Here is a 22,381-nt window from a genome sequence, read left to right as displayed (position 1 = left end):
CTTTGTTGTCTATGATGATTATATTGCAATGAATTTATGGATTTATAAATTTGCATTAAAAGCTGAAAATTTTAAGATAGCTATATATTTTTAAATGTATAATTGAATAGAGTTGAATGCCAATATTGGTTCTTATGTTGGAAGATAGTGAAAACTAAGTTTATAGATATACCTCATATATAAGTATTTCGGTAATTATTGCACAACCGAATTCTATTGGCGACTGTCCATAAGTAAATACTTTTTAAGACTGATTTAAGATTTTTAAGATTTTTTGCATTTTTTTAACAGAATATATTTTTTTCCATTACAATTAATCTTGAATAAACTTGAGTGATATAAGTCATTGTATCGATTTTAAAACATTTTATTATCAAAAAGTGTATTTAATTGTGTTTAACAGTGTATGATATAGTGTATAGATTTTAATATTTTATAAAAGATTTTTTTCTTATAAAAACATCTATTATTGAATTTAATAGACGATTTAAAAAGAATAAGAGACAATATCGATATTTGATGAAGAAGAATTGAAAACATGGAGATCAAAAAGAAGAATATCCTTGAAACGAAATAACGCATGAGTTGATGTATTAATTTAAATGTATAATTGTATTTATTTATACATACATCTGGAACGAGTGATAATAGACGAGTTGTATGTAAATCTTGTAAACTCTTTGCGAATATTTATTTTATACATAAAAATGTATAGAATGCATACAACATGCAAAAATATAGGAAATATTCAAAATACAGTACTCATTATCTTTATCAACAAATCTTTATTTAATTTCCATTTATTTAATTGCTTTCGTAACATGAATTTATACAAATATCCAAATGTGCTATCATTTATTACTAAATTATATATTTATAATAAATATCAATATAAATATTATCTTCAAATAGTATGATATATATAAAAATGATTTCTAAAATTTGTTTCTTAATTTATGAAAATAATTTATGAAATAGAAATAGGATATAAAATTAAAATAAGGTAATAATCTTTCTTTAATTTTGTAACAATCATTAATAATACATTAATACTAATATCAGATTGATAAATTATTTAATTCATTTTTAATTCTGTTTAATAAAGCTGAATTATTTTTGACCCATTATTTCCAACAATGAAAATGATATTTAATATATACAACTCAGATATGAATCAAAAGTGATTCGGATTATCCATTTTTTGAGGAATTAAGATGTTTATTATATTAATCAATATTTTCAATCTATTTATTTTTACAAATATCATATAGAGATAGATATTTTCAAAAGTCTTCTTTATAAATCTGATATCAATTTTGCTTTTGGATTAATAACACTTTTTCGGTATCTTAATAATTTAATTATATCAAACAACTATAATATCTATCTTTTGCTATATCATTTATAATTACAAACATTTCGAAACAACTTTTTTAATTGAATCGACGATGAGCAATATAAGCACGAAACTTAAAGCACGAATTACATTAGCAACACAAAAGGATCCAAAAATCTTACTATCGATTTCACGAACCAACTTCGAAGAACTCGTAAATCGTGGAACAAATAAGCAAACAAACCAATTAATGTCTTCGCGACTTTACTCTCTTCCCATTCGACATTTCTCCCCCGGGAATTAACCTAAATTTAAAGTCGACGCAAATAATGGGGTCGTCCGTAAACCGCGCTCGATAAATTCACCACCCGTCCCGAAAATATTTCCATCTCGCGCGAAAGAAAGCCTATTTTCCCCCTTGTACGCGACTCCGGTGTGACAGCGCGGTCGGTGATAATTAAAAAATTCAATTTTCCGTGTTAACGCCGCGACCCGAAATTCCACGAGTGAAAATACGAGGGAGGATGGCGGTAGGATTTTATAATTTTTTCCGCGTGCTTGTCCCCGCTTGGCGGCAGATGCTCGAGAGTGTTGAAGCACTGGTTTGGAGAATCCTCTCGAGCCGCGAGGAAAAACGTCGTCGAAAACGAAAGGTCCGCTAATTGGAGAACAATCCGCGAGACGCTTTTGCCTGGAACGGCTTGTTAGGTGACCAGTGTTGAATTAAATAGACTAGTGGAGAAAATTTATAATCGCTTTCTTATTGTTCTAATTGTAAGTCGGAGTTAAATCAAGCAGGTTCGAGAATGAAAATTTGAGATCGCAATGTTAAATTAAATTAGTATATTGGGAAAAGTGTGCAATTGCTTTCTTATTGTTATTAGTTAACAGATCAAAATTAAATTAAGTAGACTCGTGAATGAAAATTTTTCAAACGCTTTATTATTGTTGTAATATATATAATTTAAGATTATAGGTTGAAACAAACTCTCTTTTAAATAATAATTATATAAATAAGACTTTTGTATTACTTTTTACAATTTTAAAAAATTTTATAATTGACATCCAATCTTCTCTAATTTTGTGTTGAAAATTGAATTCTTTCCAAATTACATTAATATATATTTACTTTAAATACATGTTTTATTTTAAATGATATTATTTGAAAAATTCTTATATTTGAAAGATAAATTATTTTAATATTTCTTATTTGATTTGAAACTTCGATATCTGTTATTTGATTTCACTAGAAAAATATTAAGATATTTTTTTTGGTATGATAGAATAGTTTTTCTACGCAGAATTTCTATCTTTCAGAATCAATTTTCTTACGCCTACATCTAAATATAAATATTTCTTTTCGTAACTTTTGTTTTTCTTAATCTGGAAATGAAATCTGTATTTTTTTTCTATGAAGAATTTTATTATTTTCTATCTTGTACTTTTTTTTATTATTATTTTAAAATTAATTAATGTTAAATTTGCATTTGCATAGATAAGCAAGTATTAATCTTATTATAAAACAAGATTTTAAAATATATTTATAAGCATTCTTATTTTGAATCATAAATCGATTAATTGTTAATAGAAAAATTTTTCCGTTTTTTTTTTTATTTTCAAATTTATAATCCAATGGTATTTTTAAATTATTGTAAACTTCTTACTCTTGTATCTTACATAAATCAGATTATCTTAGATTTCTTTATTTTGAAATATATCTTAGAAAATATAAATGAATTTATCAATATTGTTAATTTACTGAAAAGATATACGCTGATTATAAAATTAGTATGAATTTTTATGAATGAAAATATAGAACGATTAATTGTAAATGAAATTTTGCCTATGTACAAGCATTTTAATGCAAAATTAAATTCTAATTGAAAAATGACATTTTTATATACATAATTTTTATTTTTATTTCAATCTGACAAATTTTAACTTTTCTTTCTAATTTTATAATCATTTTTTAGTTTTAATATGCTAAATATAATTTTCCAAATTGTTTCTTTTTTTATATTTTATATTTTTTATTTTATATTTTTATAAAATTTTATATTTTTTAAAAAGACCAATTTTTAATCCAACAACAATAATAGTTAATCAATTTTATAAAATCTGATTGATAAATAAAATAATTATTAAATTATATAATGTAAATATTTTTTTTATTTATTATCTCTTCTTTGATATTTTCAATTTGTCAAAAAAATATAAGATAGTAAGCAAATATATGTAATTTTGTTATCTTATTGTGTTTGTTTAGTTTATTACTTATTTCAAAATAATATAAATTTGAATAATAATTTTATTTATTTCAATATCTATACTTATTTTTGTCAATATTAATATTAAATTTCAGAATTTTTTAAGCTTCATTTTTTTAAATTCCTAAATTTTGCGGAATGTATAATAATTCCAAATTTTTGACTGTTAATGTATATGTTGAATATCTGATATCACGTAAATTGGATTGGAAAACTTTATTCTTGACCGATATGTTACGCAATTATATGATGAATTCGATTACAACTCGATGGTGCACAAACGAAAATTACATCGTGTGTTATTCGAATAGAGAATTGTATTAAAGTTTATAGTTTATATATCTCTTATTTTTAGAAAATTTTTAAATCGAGCATGAAATCTTATCTCCAAAAAAAATTTATATTAACCACAATTTAAAGAATCAAGTTCTTTTATTGCTTTTAATCCATGTTATGAATATAGAATAAAAAATTATATAATTATAATTTTAAAAATAAGAATTACAAGTTTCTTTTATTCTTAATTTATTATTTTTATCATAAAAATAATGGGAGATTTAATAATAATAAAGTTTTAAAAATTATTAACACTACTTTCTATTTATTATAAATATTATAATAGCGTGTAAAATTTTAAAATAATATTAATTATTCGAACTAATTGGAGAATAAATTCAAATAAGTGATCAGAAAAATAATAATATTTATACGATATACGAAACAATTAAAAATTAAACAATTTTTAAATACAGATTATCTTAATTTTTTATTATTAAAAAGAATATAGTTAATTAGAGAAATATATTGTAAAAAATAAATAATCGTTTTTAAATACTATCCCAAAATACATGTTCGAGAATGCAAATATTTTTTAGTTTAAATACATATTCATCTTATATAATTGATTATTCGAATAACAAAACTTTTAATCACTTTCCATACAGAAATAATTATTTAAAAAATTGTCTATTAAAGGAATTATTTCTTTTTTTTTTTAAACACTTTTTAATAGCTTTTATAAATGAAACGATGAGAATTTTTATCTCTTCTCCTTATGTTTCTTTCAAAAGAAAACAATCTTCTTTTTCTGTATTTCATAACTGTAGAAGAACAAAGTTAACGAAGTTAATTATCAGAAAATAGTTAAAAAAATCGTGCAAATGTTGAATGATAACATCTTCTTACAATTTTTATTTGCTTTTAAGCGTAGCAAAATAATATTGTTCAACATTGGCAAAGCTGAAGATCACATAAAATTAAAAACATTTTATCTCTATTATCTGTACCTTTTCTTTTTCTCGAAGGTAAACAAAGTGTTTTCTCGGTCACTAACAACAAGTTTTATAAATCTAGAATAAAACAATTCTAAAGGAATTTTTTTGCATAAATCCTTGGTTTTTGTTTATTTACACTTGAAGAGGAGCACTCTCAGAAGGAGTAATGAGTTTTACAAGAGGGTGCAAAGATAAGAGCTACCTGAAAAATCTCTTTTTTTTCGAGAATCTTTTTCATCGTTAAAACTGGGAACATCGTCGAAATTACGAAAGTATTCGAATTCAGAATTTTTTTTTCTATTTTCTTTTTCATAGAAAAAAATCTCGTTTCAATTAAATACTGCACCGCGAGTGTCCTCTATTAATATTTAATGAGTTCGTGATAGTATATATGTATCAAAAAATGTAAAACGAACATGATATATATTTGCTGATATATATTTGCTTTTCGAATGAACGAAGATATATATTTGAAGAAAAAAGAAAAAAAAAGTATGGAGCAACAGTGATTATTTTACGGTTTTGCGATGCTGCAATACTTTTAACCTTTACTGCAATACTTGTGACCTTTTGAAACAAGCATGAAGCAAATGAAAAGTACAATTAATAACGAACATACGTAATGATTACTGCATGTGTATCGAAACGATGTGATAAAAATATCAAAATTTATATTCAAAAGAAAAATATTATAAAGTGTAATTTGTGATAATTATCACACATTGAAGTACAAATTATTATTTTAATATGTGGTAATTATTTATAAAAATAATTATTCACGGTTTGTGTTTGATAATTTTTTAATATATTATCAAAATTATCAGTTTGAATAATGTTGTGAAGATTTTACTTGGCGGTCGTTATTCATTAATTATTATTTCTTCAAAATAATTTAGTTAAATTTAAATTAGTTTTAATTCAAGATTATTTATTACAATTGATGACCGGCCGCTTTATAGCAGCCAAATTAAGAAAAGTTTTTTCCAAATGCAAATCATTATATTTAACGATTATTTGACGAAATAAAATTTAGAATTAAATTGATAAAAATTTATTTAATTTCTGATTTTATGATTTATATTAGATTAATAATTTGTGAGATTAATAATTTTTTAATAAACAACAATTAAAAAAACAACATAAAAAAAAACGCTATTCAGAATGCTATTCTGTGTGATAATTTTTACAACGATATTAAAAAATTATCAAGATCAAAGGATAATATCTTTTTATAAATATTTATCTACTATTTTAATCGAATTTAATGAAGATTAAATATATTATAAACAAAAAACAAAAATAGATCGTACAATTTTCCACGCTTTTCCTATTTTTTTAAAGACACGTGGCGCTTAACGTTTCTTGTTTGCGTGTGAAACGCTCGTAAAGAGAATCGTATTTCAAGGCATCGCTCGTAAAACTAAACTATTCTGTCAATCTTGAAATGCTTATCCTATAAATAACACTTCTATGTCCAGGTGCAAATGAAGGTTTCCTTCGTGCACCAGTGACGGATGTATTTAAAAAAAAAAACTCATCAAATATTATCTCTCACTATATCATTTACGTTGAAGCCAAAATTACTGTAAACTTTATCGATATTTCCTATTACATCGATCGTGATTTCCTCAACTTCTAAACACCTGCAGCGTTTATCAGGGTAAATTAATTATGAATTATTCAACTAGGTTATGCAAAGTTTCGCATAACTTGTGGTTCAGCATGAAAGAAGATAAAAAAAAATAAAGTGATATAAAAGTAATATAAAAGTGATGTAAAATATTTTTATTCGATGTTTCCAAGAGAGATTTTAAAATAATTTAATAATAATGATAGTTTAATAGTTATAATAATTCGATAATATTATATAACAAATTATACAAATTTTGAAATTTAGAGGAAAAATTATCATTTATAATTTAGAACTTAAATGGCGAAGATAGCTTTAAATTTATCATTATTTATTTTATTATTGATTTAAATTCCAAAAATTTTATATTAGAAATTTATTTATTTATTTATTAAAAAGTTATATTAGATATCGATGATGATAAAAACAAAATGAACTTTTTTTTGTATTATATTATTATATTATTTCGATATTATATTACATACATATTCTATTTTTATTTTATTTATAATCTTAAATATGATACTTAAATATGATAACCGGTCATTTGTTTATTCGGTCAGGGAACTCATAAGGACCCGTTACAGAGAGTCTATTGTATTAAAATCAAGAAGTTTAATGACATCGAATATTTTTGATACTGATACAAGAATTAAAACTAAAAACAAAAGCTAAATATATAAAAAATTCTTAAATTGATGTAATTATTTACAGATCAATTTTTCAAACAAATTTTCGGAGACAAGACATAATTATTTACAAATCACTATTTAAACTCGTCCCCTCTTAACGATACGTCTAGACGTCCACATTATCATCATCGTCGATAATCTTCGATGTCCACTATCATCCATTCAAATTTCAATTAGCCACGTTCGTTGTTCCAGGGCTTGCTTTTTCTTTACAAGCTTTTCGATCCAAGGATTCTTAAATGGAGACTCGAGGGAATACTTGGAGGCCATCGGTTAACGCGAGAAATAATGCGCGACCTAAATCGCCAGTTAAGAGATTCTCCATTCCGAGGACGAGGAGGGCCGCTTTAAAGGAATCGACGGTAGCGATCCAAAAGCGCTATGCCAAATGATAGCGCGAACGAGGCGCGGGTTGGCACGACAGAAGTCGAGTGGAAGATCGTATGGAAGCGTAATGTCGGAACGTTGACCCGACATTTCCCCGAGGAATGTTATCAAACCGGTATCGATTATGTGCCGGAAAACCCCTCGATATGCTCGGCTCGACTCGGCTCGCGGACGTTCCATGGGCTTCGAAAGCTTCTTAACTCGTCTTGGTGGTTTTACAGGTGAAAGACTCTTTCTTTTTTTTCTTTTCTTTTTTGTCTCTCTTTTGCCCGTTAAGGATGAACGTTGTTGTTCGAGGATGCAACGATATTTTTTTTTTAGGTTTGAGGCGATCATTTGGATTTTTAACAGCCAATTAAGGGATTTTTCGAGGGAAAGGATTATAATGAGTAGATTATTCTGGAAGTATAAAATATATTTTATGTAAAGGAAATAAAAGTGAATAAGTAAAATTGAAAAATCTTGTTTTAAAAAAAATCTAAATTTATAACTATACTCGATAAATTCTTAAATTTGATCAATTTCCTAAAATTAATCTTAAAATGAAAAAGTTTTATTCCATATTTATAATTTATTATGGAATAAACATTTTTTTTTATTTTTAACTTCAAACTTTTTTTATTTTTAACGATAAAATGAAAGTATGAATGAAATATATTTAAGTATGAAATATTGATAATAATCTTAACAATTTTGAGCTCAATAATTATTTTAGTATCTATATTATTAGTTTTAAAAAAATATAAGTTTAAAGTTTCAACAAGTTATTGAATTGCATACAAAAGGGGATGATATTTATAGGAAGAGAAAAATAATTTAATAATTTTTTTATTATAGAAAGTAATTAACGGATATATAATTTCTGACGTAACATTGCAACTTTTTCTACCAGACGTATGTCGCCTCTGATATTGTGATATTATAACTTCACTTTATTGAACGTACCTAGATCACATATAAGAAATCCTGCAATTGTTGAACATACGATTTTAGGATATCTGAATTTTTATTTTATACATAAACGAAATGTGAATAAATGAATTGTTTATATTTTTTTCTATTAAACATGATTTATATATTGGATTATAATGAATTAAACAAGTTTTATCTTTCTTATGTTTTTTTTTCCGATAAAGAATATATACAAAGTATATTTATAGCGTAAACTCGAGTAAAAAATTAGAAAAATTATTCGCTATATGCTATAAATCTATTTATTGATTTTGATTCTATCTCTATTCTTGAGCCTAGAAATAAAAGAAAAAAATAGCAACAACAAGTTAACTCTTTCAGGGAACAAATTTTTTTATAAATAAGAGTACAACCTTTTTTTTATTAATTATTAACAATAGAAATTCTTCATAGAATTTTTTGCAAAAATTTTATAACTTTTATAAAAAAAAACATATATATATAATGTACTAATATTTTTTCATCTAAAAATCAAAAAAAAAATATATTATTTAGTTATTCAGTAATGCAACGTCCTTTTTTTGTTAACGCTAAAAATGTTCGATCAAAATATAATATCACTTTGGTTATATCAAATCTAACCCAAGCTATTAATCATTCATTATCCATTACAAAAGTGAGTTGAGATTCAATCTCTCCACTACAGAATTTTTTAAACGAAATATTTCTCGCATAAAAAAAAAAAAAGAAAGAAAAAAACGAATGAAACCACCGTCCACAAAATTTCCCGAATTCTCTCTCGAAAATCGTAATGGTGAGCGATGGATCTGGTGTCGAGAGATATCGATTCGCTGTCAGTGACAGTGTCGATTCTCGCGATGCCACTGTTCGAACAATAACCGATAGTCGTCGCGTATAATAATGGATCTATGTGTGTGTGTGTGTTTCTGCGTGAGAGAGATAGAGAGGGACAGAGGAAGAAGAAAGGAGGAGAGATACACGCATGACCTGAATTACGAAATCGTGGTCGAGCAACGGGGAATCGAATGCATCTTTTTATTCCGTGCGTTTCGTTGCGTTCGATACACTCGGCTCGCTTAAATAACTAATGGCCGGTGAAGGGTGGAAATCGGTGCGCGCTTCCGTCCGGATATGCGATACGACGGCACGCGAACCCTTGTCGTGAGAAATACGATCGAAAAGATCGAAACGCGACTGAGCTGAGCTGCGAATTGCGGCGTGCAAAGACAAGGCGCGTTCGATAATAGAATCGATATCTTAACGATAATGGATTAGAGTTCATATTTTTTTTTTATTGATAGTTATTATTTAAGATAAAAATATTACTTGTGACAAGTTGCAATAATAATAATAATAAATAAACTTTATTATATAAAATTTATAGTGTAGTTTATTTCAGCCATTTCTATTAATTATATTGAATCTTTTGAAAAAATCAATGAAATATCATGGATAATTATTAATCTTTAATAATAAATTTGAATAAGAAAACGCGGGAATTCTAATTATTTTTATCTTATCGATACAAATATTATACGATAACGTCTCAACAGTTTTTATCAAGTAGTTTTATTTTGTTATACACATTCGAAATTTGAGATGCACATATGCACTTAACTTTTATATAGAATAATGTATAAGAAGATTATAAAAATACAAATAACAAGACGATCGAGTTTTACTAATTGAATTGAGTTTATTGACGATACTTGGCTGCTTTTTTACGATTTTCGAGGAAAAATTCCATTGTTTGTAAAAAGAGACTAATTTTTATGGTCTCTTTGATATACAATGACAATTGTTCAATAATACTTGATTACCAAATTCATTAAAATTATAAACAAATTGGTTGAAATTATAAAAAAAAGATTTCAATGATATTAGTTATAAAAGACGAGATTTGAAATAATTAATTTTCGAGATATTTGCAAGAAAAGAATAATTTTTTATATAAAATTTTATCTATTATCGCATCCATAACAACGTGCCTAACGCGACTACCACTTATCTTTTGTTAATATAAACATATCGCGATACAACTAACACGTATAGTAAAGTAAACTCATTAGAAAGTTATTTCCTTATTTTGATAAACTTGAAATATCTCCAATTCATAGTTTATGCATTCCGCAGAATTCGTGATATTGTTAATATTTATTCATAGAGAAAATTTAAACAAAAAAATAAAATTCTAATAAATTAAATTTATATAAATTATAATTGTATGAAATATACTTTCTAGAATTCTTATTACGAATATATTCATTATGAGCTTTCAAAACTATTGGTACACAATTATTGAGATACTTGCATTTTCTTTGAGAATAATAATTATTCGTATGAATTTTTTTTAACAAAGTAAAAAAATTTATTCTTAGCATGTTCTAAGATATATTTTAAAATAAAGAAATTTAAAAAATTTAATTTCATTAAATATAAAAATAATTTAAAAATCATTTATATTTAGTTCCTACTACAATATAGTAGAAAAATTAATATTGGAATTAAATTTATCAAAATGATTTTCAAATTTTTCCTTTGTAAATATGCAATTTCTTTAAAAATAAACAAACAAAAATTGATTTTTAATGTTGACTCGATTCTTTATCTTTCGATATAATTAGAAAATCTATATAAGTATTCGAGCGACTTAATCGTTTATTAGATATTCGATAGTCTTAAATGAATTTAAAGTAATAAGAGAATTAGATATTAAAAATATTTAAGAAGGATTTATTTCTTAGAATTTTTTTAAATGAAGGATCATTTATTGAATTTTTCTCAGCCTATAAGTGATCAATTACAAGAGATAATGTTACAACGTAATAGGTATAGTAATTCTTGGATAGTGCATGAATATATACTGGCTACGGAAAATATATTTAATATTCAAGCAAATAGATATATGGAAAAAATCGTTGTAAAGAATACTTCGCGTAACTTTATCGAAAAGATCATATATTTTTGCTGCGTTTAAAATTTAATAAAATCCTTTTAGATCCATGTATTAATAATTAATAATATTCTTGCTTAGTAACAGATAAAACATAACAGCTTCAATAATAAATTGAATCTATAACAATGTTTATTTCAAGAACGTTAAAAATTATACACAGAAAACAAAATTTATTGTTGCAATTTGTTAAATTTATCATTTAAGTGACTATTATGTTAATTATGAAAATTGAAGGAAAAAAAATTAAGTATTCCTCTTATCTCACTAAACCCTTCTAACGTATTAAAATTATTGTTATTTTCATGAATGGATGTAATTTTAAAAACATTCTTGTATGTGATAAAACCCTATGCACTCTATGTACTCTATGGAATAAAAACAATGTTTTTTTTTTTATTTTTAAAATCTGACTACTTCTTTGACAAAAAAATTAAACTTATAAAATTGAAAATATTAAATTGAACGAAAATCAAAATCACGAAATTTTGTAAACTCAAATAAAATCTAATCAAAATAATAAATTTTAAATATAATATAAAAACTAATAAATCAAACATAATTATAGCATAATTGTAACATAATTGATTTTTTCATTCAAAGTGGCAGAATATTATATTTAAATCAAATTTATAGAGAGTCAAAATAAACACAAAAGTCTGACGCAAATTTAAATTGTTTATAAACTCAATAAATAAACTTCAATGATATTTTTATACATCAACATTTTGATTTCAGAATTGATCCTTTCATGAATATATTAACATCCAATATAAAATATTATCGTCTTTATATATGAAAATTCAAATGCATTTTTCATTTCTTTTTTTTTATTTCAACTTATGTATATATATTTATATATATAAAATAATAAAGTTATATTATTTTTGTATTTTTTATATTTGTGTCTTTTATTAAAAAAAAATAAATAAAATTTATCCATAAAAAAATAATTATTAAAATCAAATATTTAAATATACTTATATTTTTTCAAAATTCTTTTAAAATCAAGTTCAAACAAATGTTACAAATTGTTAAATTATATTAGAATAAATAAATAATGACAACGTTCTACACACAACGTTCCAAATTATACATTATTTAATCTGAAATAGAATATTTTCATTGATCACTGAATTGTCGAATGACATAGTTACATTTATACACTTATCCGGGCGTAACTCGGCGACACAACGAAATTCGTTTAATTAATACTATCGCAATATAGATTGATATGGTTTGAACGTAGCGACTGATAAAGAGGATCGATGTAAAGGCGATGCGCTTCGCCGAAAACGCATGACCCAAATTATCAATGCGTGACCTCTGTTAACGATAGATCGACCAGTACCGTCGGTTAATCCGCAGCATCTTGAGAATGAACCGCAGACGTTTAGCTGCGTTGATTCATTTCATGGTAGTCCTTAATTATCCTCTAGTGAGAAGATTATCTAATTAGTCGATCGGATCGCCATTTTGAGAAACGAATGAAGATTTCTTGATAATGATAGAAATGCAAGAATTTATATTGTCATAATTAATAAGCTAATTACGACTTGTGCACGAATAATGAATCTCTTTTATCATCTATATAATCATCTGTACAAAATGACTTTCTATTTTTATATTTGTGCAAGAAAATATCGTACAGATTTTTCTATATTTTTATAATTAAAGATTCGTGCTTTCGAATTTTTCGATCTTATTTCGATAAAATCTTTGGCATAAAATTGGGATTTAACGTTGGGGCGAAATCAAATCGTTGGGGAAAAATTTCATTTCTGAATTCCTCTAAAGTGATTTTTATTTTTGCTTGATTATAAACTTTTTAGATATTTGAATATATGAAAGAGTGTATAATAAAGTAAACATTTTAATAAATATTTCAGAATTTTTAAGAACTTAATAGAATGAAAAAGAAAAAAAAAGAAAAAGAAAGAAGAAAAAGAAGATATAAACGACCTAGATTGCTAACAAAAATTATCAAAAATATGTTTACTTATGAAGGGTTAATTAAGAAAAATTTTTTTAGCAATTTAAAACCACAATTAAAAAAATAATTATATTTACATTTGTGATTAAATTTTCTACAAAAATAATTAAATTAAAAATAATTAAAAATATCCATGACAACTTTTTAGAAAATAATTTACCTTAAAAATTGCAATATATAGATTGCCATAAAGATTTTTATATTATAAAATTCTCAAAGAGAAGTTTTTAATTAAACATTTTGAAGAAAGATAGTCCAATGAAGACAAAATGATTCAATTTATTTATCAACGAAGGATCTCAAAAAGTTTGTTTGAGTGGACAGTGCAAGGGTCAGAAGATTTAATTTATACGGAAACTTTGTCGAGAAATTAGAGATTATTCTATGACGAAGTTGAACATAATCTTACGCGACATGCAGAAAGAAGCTTTGTTCGCTTCAAATTACCGTGAACTCGTCAAGATTTCCATTTAAAGAATCAAAAACAAATTCTTCGTGCACGTTACTTTATATATATTTCGACTTCGCGATATTACTCTATTACCATAAATATCATGGAAAGATGCATTTTACGTAATTTATTAGACAAGTTTGTTTGTTCTTACTTTCCTTGTTCTTACAATTCAAACTTGGAATAGTGATATAAATTTTATTTTTAAACTTAAAAAATTTGCTTCATCAAGTTTTCAAATAATTCAAATCGAAAATTAATTCAATCATATTACGCATTCATCTTTTTCTTATTTCGCTTAGTATTCAAAATTGAAGTATTATAAATTTTACTTTTAAATTACAAATTCTCAACTATGAATTTTAAAATAATGCCTTTATTTTTCATCTTTATTTTTTGTATTTGCCTTTTTTATTCAACTATTATTCGAATTTGAAATAACAATGGATTTTATTTGTTTGTTTATTTATTTATTTTTATCTCCTTTTTTGTATTTAAAATCTGTGTAAAAAAACGAGACAATAAGCAAATATACGCGATTAATTTTGTCACGTAACTTTTTCCACCATGCAGAATTACCAAATTTTATTTTTGAATACTAAATCTTTTTTATCAAATTCCCAAACTAGCTTGAATCGAGTAACACGTTCACTTTACATCGTCAAATTATCGACTACTTTCACGTAACATTTAAGCATATCGCTTTTCCTTTGAATGGCTTCAACGACAGAAATAGCTGGGATAGCTCTTTGGGATCCGGTTTTGCGACTTTTTTATCATCTGGTTCCGCGGCCGAAGCGCAAGGTCCTCGGAATAATTTACGGTAATTCACAAATCCGGAACCGTGTAATTGAATGGTTCGATCTGCATCTTGTCATGCTCCGATTATCGCCCATTGTGCCTCGATTGATTCTCGGATATCGAGTTTCACGATACGTCCACGCTTTTTTAACTCCTTCGCACGATCCCATTATGTATTGCGCGATAAATGACAGAGGTCATTTAACGATCAGATTACTAACTCGTGACGTGACTGCGTCGATCGGTTATCACTTTGAAACGCAAAAAAGTTATGTAAAGAGAGAGAAAAAAAAAAAGAAGAAGGAAAATCGAGTTGATAACGTCGTTTGTTATCGGAGAAAAATTTTTTAACATCTTGAAAGTGTAGAAAACTGTTGAATTATTGTTAGATAGATGCATTGATATGGTATATTTTAAGATAATTGACACGATTAAATGGATAAAAGACGAGATATGTTTTCAATACATGAAAACAATTGAAAAATATTAAAAAAATATTCATCTGAGTATTTTTATTTTTATAACGAAACTCTTTGGTATACATTTTATTTTACTTTCAAACAATTATATAATTGTAGAATGAAATGATAGATAAACATTTATTAAAAGGTCTTGTGTTTTCTTTTATTGATATGACAGAGATATTTTCATATATTCAACAAAAATCAATCAATGCATATTATTATGTATATGTTTATTGTATTCTTTTCATGAATTTGGTTTAAATTAAAAATTAAATAAAAGGGATAATTATTTAAAACTAAGTATTTATTTAATTCATTATTTAATTTTTTGTGCAAGTGAAAAAAAAATTAAAAATTAATATTTTGTACCTTTCATATTTTAAAATCTAAATAAAAAATAAATTAAAATTATTAATGAAATTAATAATAGTTTTGACTTTAATAAATGCAATATTAGAGATGCAATATTAATAAATGCAATATTAATAAATGCAATATTAATAAATGCAATATTAGAATCAAGGAATTTTTATAATTTTATTAAATAATTATAAGATAAAAAAAAATTGTATAATCTTTTGTTTTATAAAGAGAAATTAAAATTTTTTAATATCGTTCTAATAATCATATATAATAAGAAATCTCTGCTGTTTGAAATCAATTTGGAATTAATTAATCAGCAGACATTTTACATTCGAATGTAATCTTTAAATAATTAAATAATGAAATCCGTAACTACATATATTATCAATTTAAAGAATATCTAAAATTATTCTTTGAACATTTTATTCGAATATAAATTTTTGAAATAAATTTGTTATTTTTAATTACATAATGTTTATTTTTTCCATAAAATTAATTTCTACAATATTAAATACATAACATTTATATCATAACATATTCTAAATATTTAGAAAGAAGAAGGAAAAAAGAACATTGAGATGAAATACTCAACATTTTTCATGAAGTCTTTCAATTTTGCTGATTAAATTTTTCGAAGAATCGAAGATAATTATCCGATAGAATTTCATTTCTGCAATTTGGCTAAATATACTTGGTCTGTATTAATTACAGTATTTCCATTGCTTTGAGTATATTACAGACTATTGCGACTGCCATGTTCGCCTTTTGTTCGATTCATAAAGAGAACGATACTGAATACACTCTTTGCCAGGCTCCATTGTAAGACTTTCTGGAAACCTTAATACAGAATGTGGTACGTCGAACTTCTGAAATGGAACAGAAAGGAGATTTCCAAGTTTACCTAAGCAAATGTTCAACTAATTGACCCGTTTAGCATTATTTCTACATTCTATTTTTCCTTTGTTATCTCATGGGATGATCTAATGCTTCGTTCTTTTTCTTTTTCCTTTTTTAAGTATTTTCCTATTTTCATGTATTTCGAGATAGAAAGTTTTAAAGTTTAAATAAACGATGAAAATTTTTATCGTATTACAAAACTTTAAATTTTCTTTATAAAACTTGGTATTAAATTATTTAAAAAGTTTAAACTTAAGATCTATTTCATTTTCGCATCTGACAATTCTTGTTTTTTATGTAAAATACTGATGACGATTACGTAATCAATGCTGATTTTTCAATTAACATAAATTATACAATGCAGAATAAAATTCAAAAAATATTTTACATATTCAATATATGGATATTTTATATATTCAATATATGGATATTTAGAAGAAATATTTATTTCTATTTTCCCATATGATATATTTTTAATATCAAAATAATTTTTTAGAATTATTTTTAAATTATAATATTTTGAGAAAATATTTGGAATACGTAATACATTTTTAATTTTAAAAAATTATTTATTTCATTTTTTTTGTTTCACTTTGATCATTTATATATCAAAGATTAATTATTTGTGTGTATATACATGTACAAAAACAATAAGCTTTAAATTAAAAATATTTAATTCATAATAAAAGAATTAATCTAAAAAAGTTACGATAGCAAATTCAAACATGAAATTTAGGAACAAACTTTATTCGAAAATAATTTTAAAAGAAAATTTATAAAAATCTATGAAAAAATTTATTCCAAATGCAAATTCAATTTAAACAAATAATATTTATGAAAATATTTATTGAAAATATATATTCCTTGCATGTTTAGTTTATTCGGAATAGATGTAAATTTGTTTCATTTATTTAACATTTATGACAAAAATGATTGAAATTTCGACTTAATATTTCAGATGAATGCTATAGAAATTCTATAAAGTTCTACGATGAAGAAGAAAGTTTTCGCTTCTCCGAAAATCAATCGGAATTGACACATTTTCAGCGAAACAAACTTTTATTCCATCAAAATTTGTTCATAAAATTCAATCGTATTCTATAAAATTGCAATTAAACAATAGATAATAATCAAATAATATTGAAAATCATAATATTAGATTAGATTCGAATTAAAGAATTTATTCCAAAATTAAATTAAATTATTCGAAATTTCAATTTCAAAACCATCCCGTGATTTTTATTATTGCATCTTATTCATGGTAAATTTAACACAACTTTATCATATATTTTCAATATAATTTAATAATATAAGAAATTCTAATTTAAAATTTTAATTAGTAAATATTGAAAGTCGCGACCTTTCATTTGAATACAATGAAATTTATTTTTAAATTACGTTAAGCTATTTAAAATTTCAATCTTTGAATTATCCATTTAAACCATATTTACCATATTTGCACTTTCAGTAAATTTAACATAATTCTATATATTACGTAACAAATATACACACATAATCTGTAACTAACTTTCACTCATATCGAAAAATTATTTTACGATATCTCCGAAATCGATATGTTCGAAATTTCATTATTCCATCCTAATTCCTATTTCTTCGAATTTCTTGCTGTCTAATAGTAAAATTTTTCCACATTTGACAGTTGATAGGCAATAAACACGTTTATACTCAAGGATCGAGAAGGAACACGTTGTAAACAGGTATCGATGCACAGCTGAGAGGGGAACGAGCGGATTGGCGCGAAGACGGCGAATACGAGACAGAGAATGCACGACAGGAATTATCGACGCGCGCGGCTCGAGTATACCGCTATACCAACTGTACGATCAAGGTCGCGAGCAAAGTTCTTCCGCTATGTACATTTAGGAAATCTAAGAGAATGCTTAAAGATCGTTACTTTGATCCTTCCAAATCGTTAATTTCGACCATTAATTCATCTCGATTAAATCTCGATTAATCCACTGATGGAAAAGGGACGAGCAAAATTCGAAATTGAACATTTCGAAGCAATTGAAAAGATTGAAAATCTCTTCTTCATATTCGATCACCGTTTATGCAATCATTTTTTTGAGAATCGAAACAAGAGGGATACGTGTATTTGAAAGATCTGTCAGGAAAGGACAGCATCGATAACGATCCGTGTCTCGAGCAGAGCGCCTCTATTAATCGAATTTCTGTCAGTTTCCTGTCAAATATTCATCGATCACTTGGAGCCGTCACACAATCTCGGAATCATTCGAGTCCATGAATTTTCGAACGATAATAAATAGAAAAAAAAAAAAAAATAGACGAAATTTTGAAACGAAAAAGATTGAGCATTGTTTGAAAGAGATACGAATACGTATTCATTGAGATGCGTAGAACTAAATGTCTGAATATACAACGGATAGGCACGGAAATTTTTCATTGAAATCCGTGAACGTGACAAGGATACGAGAGAAAGCGAGATGGAGAAACCGCGTGCTTACTCGCGCCGACGCATCGTTTACAGCTCACTCACCTGCGAATCGTCCGCCTATCAGCGCGGCCAAAGTTGGACTAAAATGCAACTTCAGGTGCTCGACAGGTTCTCCGTGCGTTGGTGTCTCCTATGTGCAAGTATCACTTCGATGCTGATCCTTATTTTTCTCGTATACTGTTGAACGTTCACTGTTTCCTTCTCGTAGAAACGTCACCTTCGTTTCCTCGTTGCTGAGCTGGTCTCGTGAACACAGCTCCGAGCGAAAACCCGCCAAGACGTTCGGGTATTTCGTCGCATTCGTGCACGAACAGTAACTGGCGGCCTTGTCATCGAAGCGATCAGTACGGCACCTGAGCGCGCGTGCACTCCAGAGAGCCGACTCCGGAATTGACCAATAGGAGTACGTCGCGGTAGACGAAACGCATGCGCGTGTCATCTACAATATGGCGGCATTTTTCAAAAATTTATTTTGTTGAAATGTGTAATGAGCATTATAATAATTTTTCATTGTCACTTTATTAGTAAACTTAACTTTTGTTAATTTAGTTTAATTATAACACATATGTATTTCTCTATAAATCATGAATTTATATTTAATTATTATTAATTTGTTCAAATTTTTCTTTTTCTTTTAATAATTCGTTATATGTTAGGAATATAATAATTTTAAAAAATATATTTAATGTGTATGATTTATATAATTTATAGCAATATGTGAATTAATTGAATAAAAAAATGAATTTTATTAATCAACATGTTTACAATCAATAATAATGATTTGCATTTATAAAATAATTTATATTTGAGTTTCATAAATTCAAATTTATAATTATTATATTATGTATATGCACATAGAAAAACTCATAGATTTAATAATATAATATATTTTTCTTATAATTATGATATTTACACTTTTTAAATCTATTACCACTTTTTTGTCATTTTCATCCTTATCAATTCAGCATAGAAGAGATTACAACGCTACCAATGGTTAGAATTGAAACTAAAAATGAAATGGCATCTTATGGTACTTCGTGTTCTGAAATACCAACCTCAAAGAAAAAAATCAAAGTGTTTCTTACGCCCTCTATGATTAATTATGACTAACATAGGAATTAAATTTTATTTTCGATTTATTATTTAAATAAATAAATTATCTGTTTAATTATTAATCGAATAAATATAAATAAATATAAAATGAATATAATCTTTTGTTTTAAAATTATATATTATAAAAATTCAAAATTCCTAAATTAAAATTCAAAATAAAATAAATCATTCAAAAATTGTAAGCCAAAAACTTATGCTGATTATGCAACTATAATTTTAAAATAAAATAATAAAGAAAAGAGAAAAAATTATATTATCTTTAATATATCTTTAAATTCTCAAAATATCATAATATATCTTAATGTTTCTGTTATTGTACGCATTATACACGTGATGAACTGATTGCTTTTTACAGACAATGATTTATTTCATATTACAACACATTTTGGTTATTAGTTATTTTGAAACTTTCTTTTTGATTAAAAAAAATTGTATTATATTTTATCTATTATTAAATGAATATTTTATTTTCTTGAAACATTGATTTGAATGTATCAAAAATGAATATTTAAAAATAATAAATAAAAGATTATTAATATCCATTTAAGTTTTTATCGGTCACTGAATATTGACTTTTGCATATAATTATTGTTAATTATATAAAATTTATTATGTCCTAAAGAATATTAAAAATACTATTACATAGAAAACACTGATTTTATCGATCATATTGCACATAATCACAAAAATTTTCTGAAAATAAAATTACCTTAGTAAAAGAATAGAAGAAGATAAATATTATTTATATATTTTTTTTTTTATTTCTATCGAACATTTATTTTCTAAACAATTTTTTTGAAATCTCAAATTAATTAATTTTTATTAGAAATTTTTCAGAAATAAAAAATTGTCATATAATAAAATATATATATTTTGTTATTTTAATCTATATATATTTTTTTAAAATATAAAAATTTAAATAAATAAAAATTTCGATAAAAACAATATTACAAGAGGAATAAAAATATAATTTTTCTACTTTCACTTTAATATTTGATAATTTAAATCTGTAATTTAAATCTGTAACTTTAAAAAATAAGTAGATAAAGAAAAAAGAATAATTTAGTTGTTAATCGTTATAAGAGTTTTCATTTATTGCATTAATTGATTATTAATATATGAATGATAAATAACTATAATATATTAAGCAGATAAATAATATAGTTCAAAATAAGTAAGATAAGTAATCTATTTCAAAGAAAAATAAAATCAAATTGATATATAATTAATTATTCTATATTTGTTTCAGTATTAATGAAAAAGCAATAGAAAGTCTTCTAAATACATTTATTTTTGAAAAGAAATAAAATATTACCTGATATGTACGAAAATTATTAATTGTAAATTATCATAATATTTCATCGATCCCACCAAACAAATGATAATCTGCAAAAAAAATCACAATTACAAAACATATATAAAATTACAATTATATTAAAATAAAATTATATTAAAATAAAACAATTAAACTAAAATTTTTAATACATGTATAATGTAATGCAAGTTGTTAACTTCAACAATCAATGAACAAAGATAAAAACATAAAAAAATTTAAATAATTAATAATTAAATAATTTTATTATCACAATTTTGGATTAATGGATAAATAAACAATTAATAATCTATAAATTCATTAATAGAATACGAATAAAATTATTTGAAACATAATCACGTAACTTAAATCGATAACACGTCTTTTCACAATGATTTACGATAGATCAATGACGCTTCATGCTAAAATTCATTTTGATCGTTTCTAATTGACTGGTGGGGTATTTCTTATTTATTTAAGTGCGAAAAGTACTATACAATGGTTATTAATTGGATTTTATTAAATGGATTTTTGTAATATTAAAATTAATTTGATATAAAAATTAATCAGATTATAAAAAAATTGAATCACAATAAAAAAATTTTAGATAAAAATTAAGTAAATTTGAGATTAATTATAATATAGAAATATAATAAAATGTAAAATAAATAAAATAAAAAATAATAAAATATAATAAAAATAAATTGGAGAAAATTAAAATATAAAAAATAAATTAAAGTATAGTTTTCTTGATATTGCTTTCCAAAGAATAAGTTGTCGAATATAATTTTTCCTATTATAATAATTCTAATATTTTTAATCAAATATGATTTGAAAACTTTAATTTGATATAATTTTTTCAAATCACTTATTAAAAGGAGTTAATCTTCTAAGAATATCTTCAAAGAATATAAAAATAAATGATTAAAATTAATGTAAAATATATAAATAAAATAATGATATAAATGATATAATAAATTTAAAAAATTAAAGATATTAAAAACAAATATTAATTAAATTAAAAAAAATATAAAAAAGA

At 24.5% G+C, this 22,381-nt stretch overlaps 2 protein-coding genes across 2 annotated transcripts in view; one reads left to right on the top strand and one right to left on the bottom strand.

The window, feature by feature from the left end:
- Positions 1-19,257, bottom strand: part of LOC409182 (protein GDAP2 homolog) — an 89,642-nt gene extending 70,385 nt beyond the window's left edge. Inside the window, exon 1 of the mRNA XM_006558181.3 lies at positions 18,960-19,257. The gene's annotated coding sequence lies outside the window, so the exon portion shown is untranslated. The remainder of the gene's footprint in view (positions 1-18,959) is intronic.
- Positions 7,003-8,053, top strand: LOC102654758. Its single transcript, XM_006558180.3, has 2 exons — positions 7,003-7,807; positions 7,908-8,053. The coding sequence occupies exons 1-2, from the start codon at positions 7,581-7,583 to the stop codon at positions 8,011-8,013; spliced, it is 333 nt and encodes a 110-aa protein (XP_006558243.2). The 5' UTR covers positions 7,003-7,580; the 3' UTR covers positions 8,014-8,053.
- Positions 19,258-22,381: the final 3,124 nt, after the last annotated feature.

The sequence above is a fragment of the Apis mellifera genome, linkage group LG4 (assembly GCF_003254395.2).
Source record: "Apis mellifera strain DH4 linkage group LG4, Amel_HAv3.1, whole genome shotgun sequence".
Taxonomy (NCBI): domain Eukaryota; kingdom Metazoa; phylum Arthropoda; class Insecta; order Hymenoptera; family Apidae; genus Apis; species Apis mellifera.
The sequence above is the reverse complement of the archived record's forward strand: the minus strand, read 5'-3'. Positions and strand labels throughout refer to the sequence as shown.

Excerpts from the sequence above, each read along its gene's own strand:
- LOC102654758 (XM_006558180.3), top strand. The coding sequence starts at position 7,581 with ATGCCAAATGATAGCGCGAACGAGGCGCGGGTTGGCACGACAGAAGTC. Across the intron at positions 7,808-7,907 it reads TCGTCTTGGTGGTTTTACAG|GTTTGAGGCGATCATTTGGA; the intron begins GTGAAAGACTCT and ends TTTTTTTTTTAG.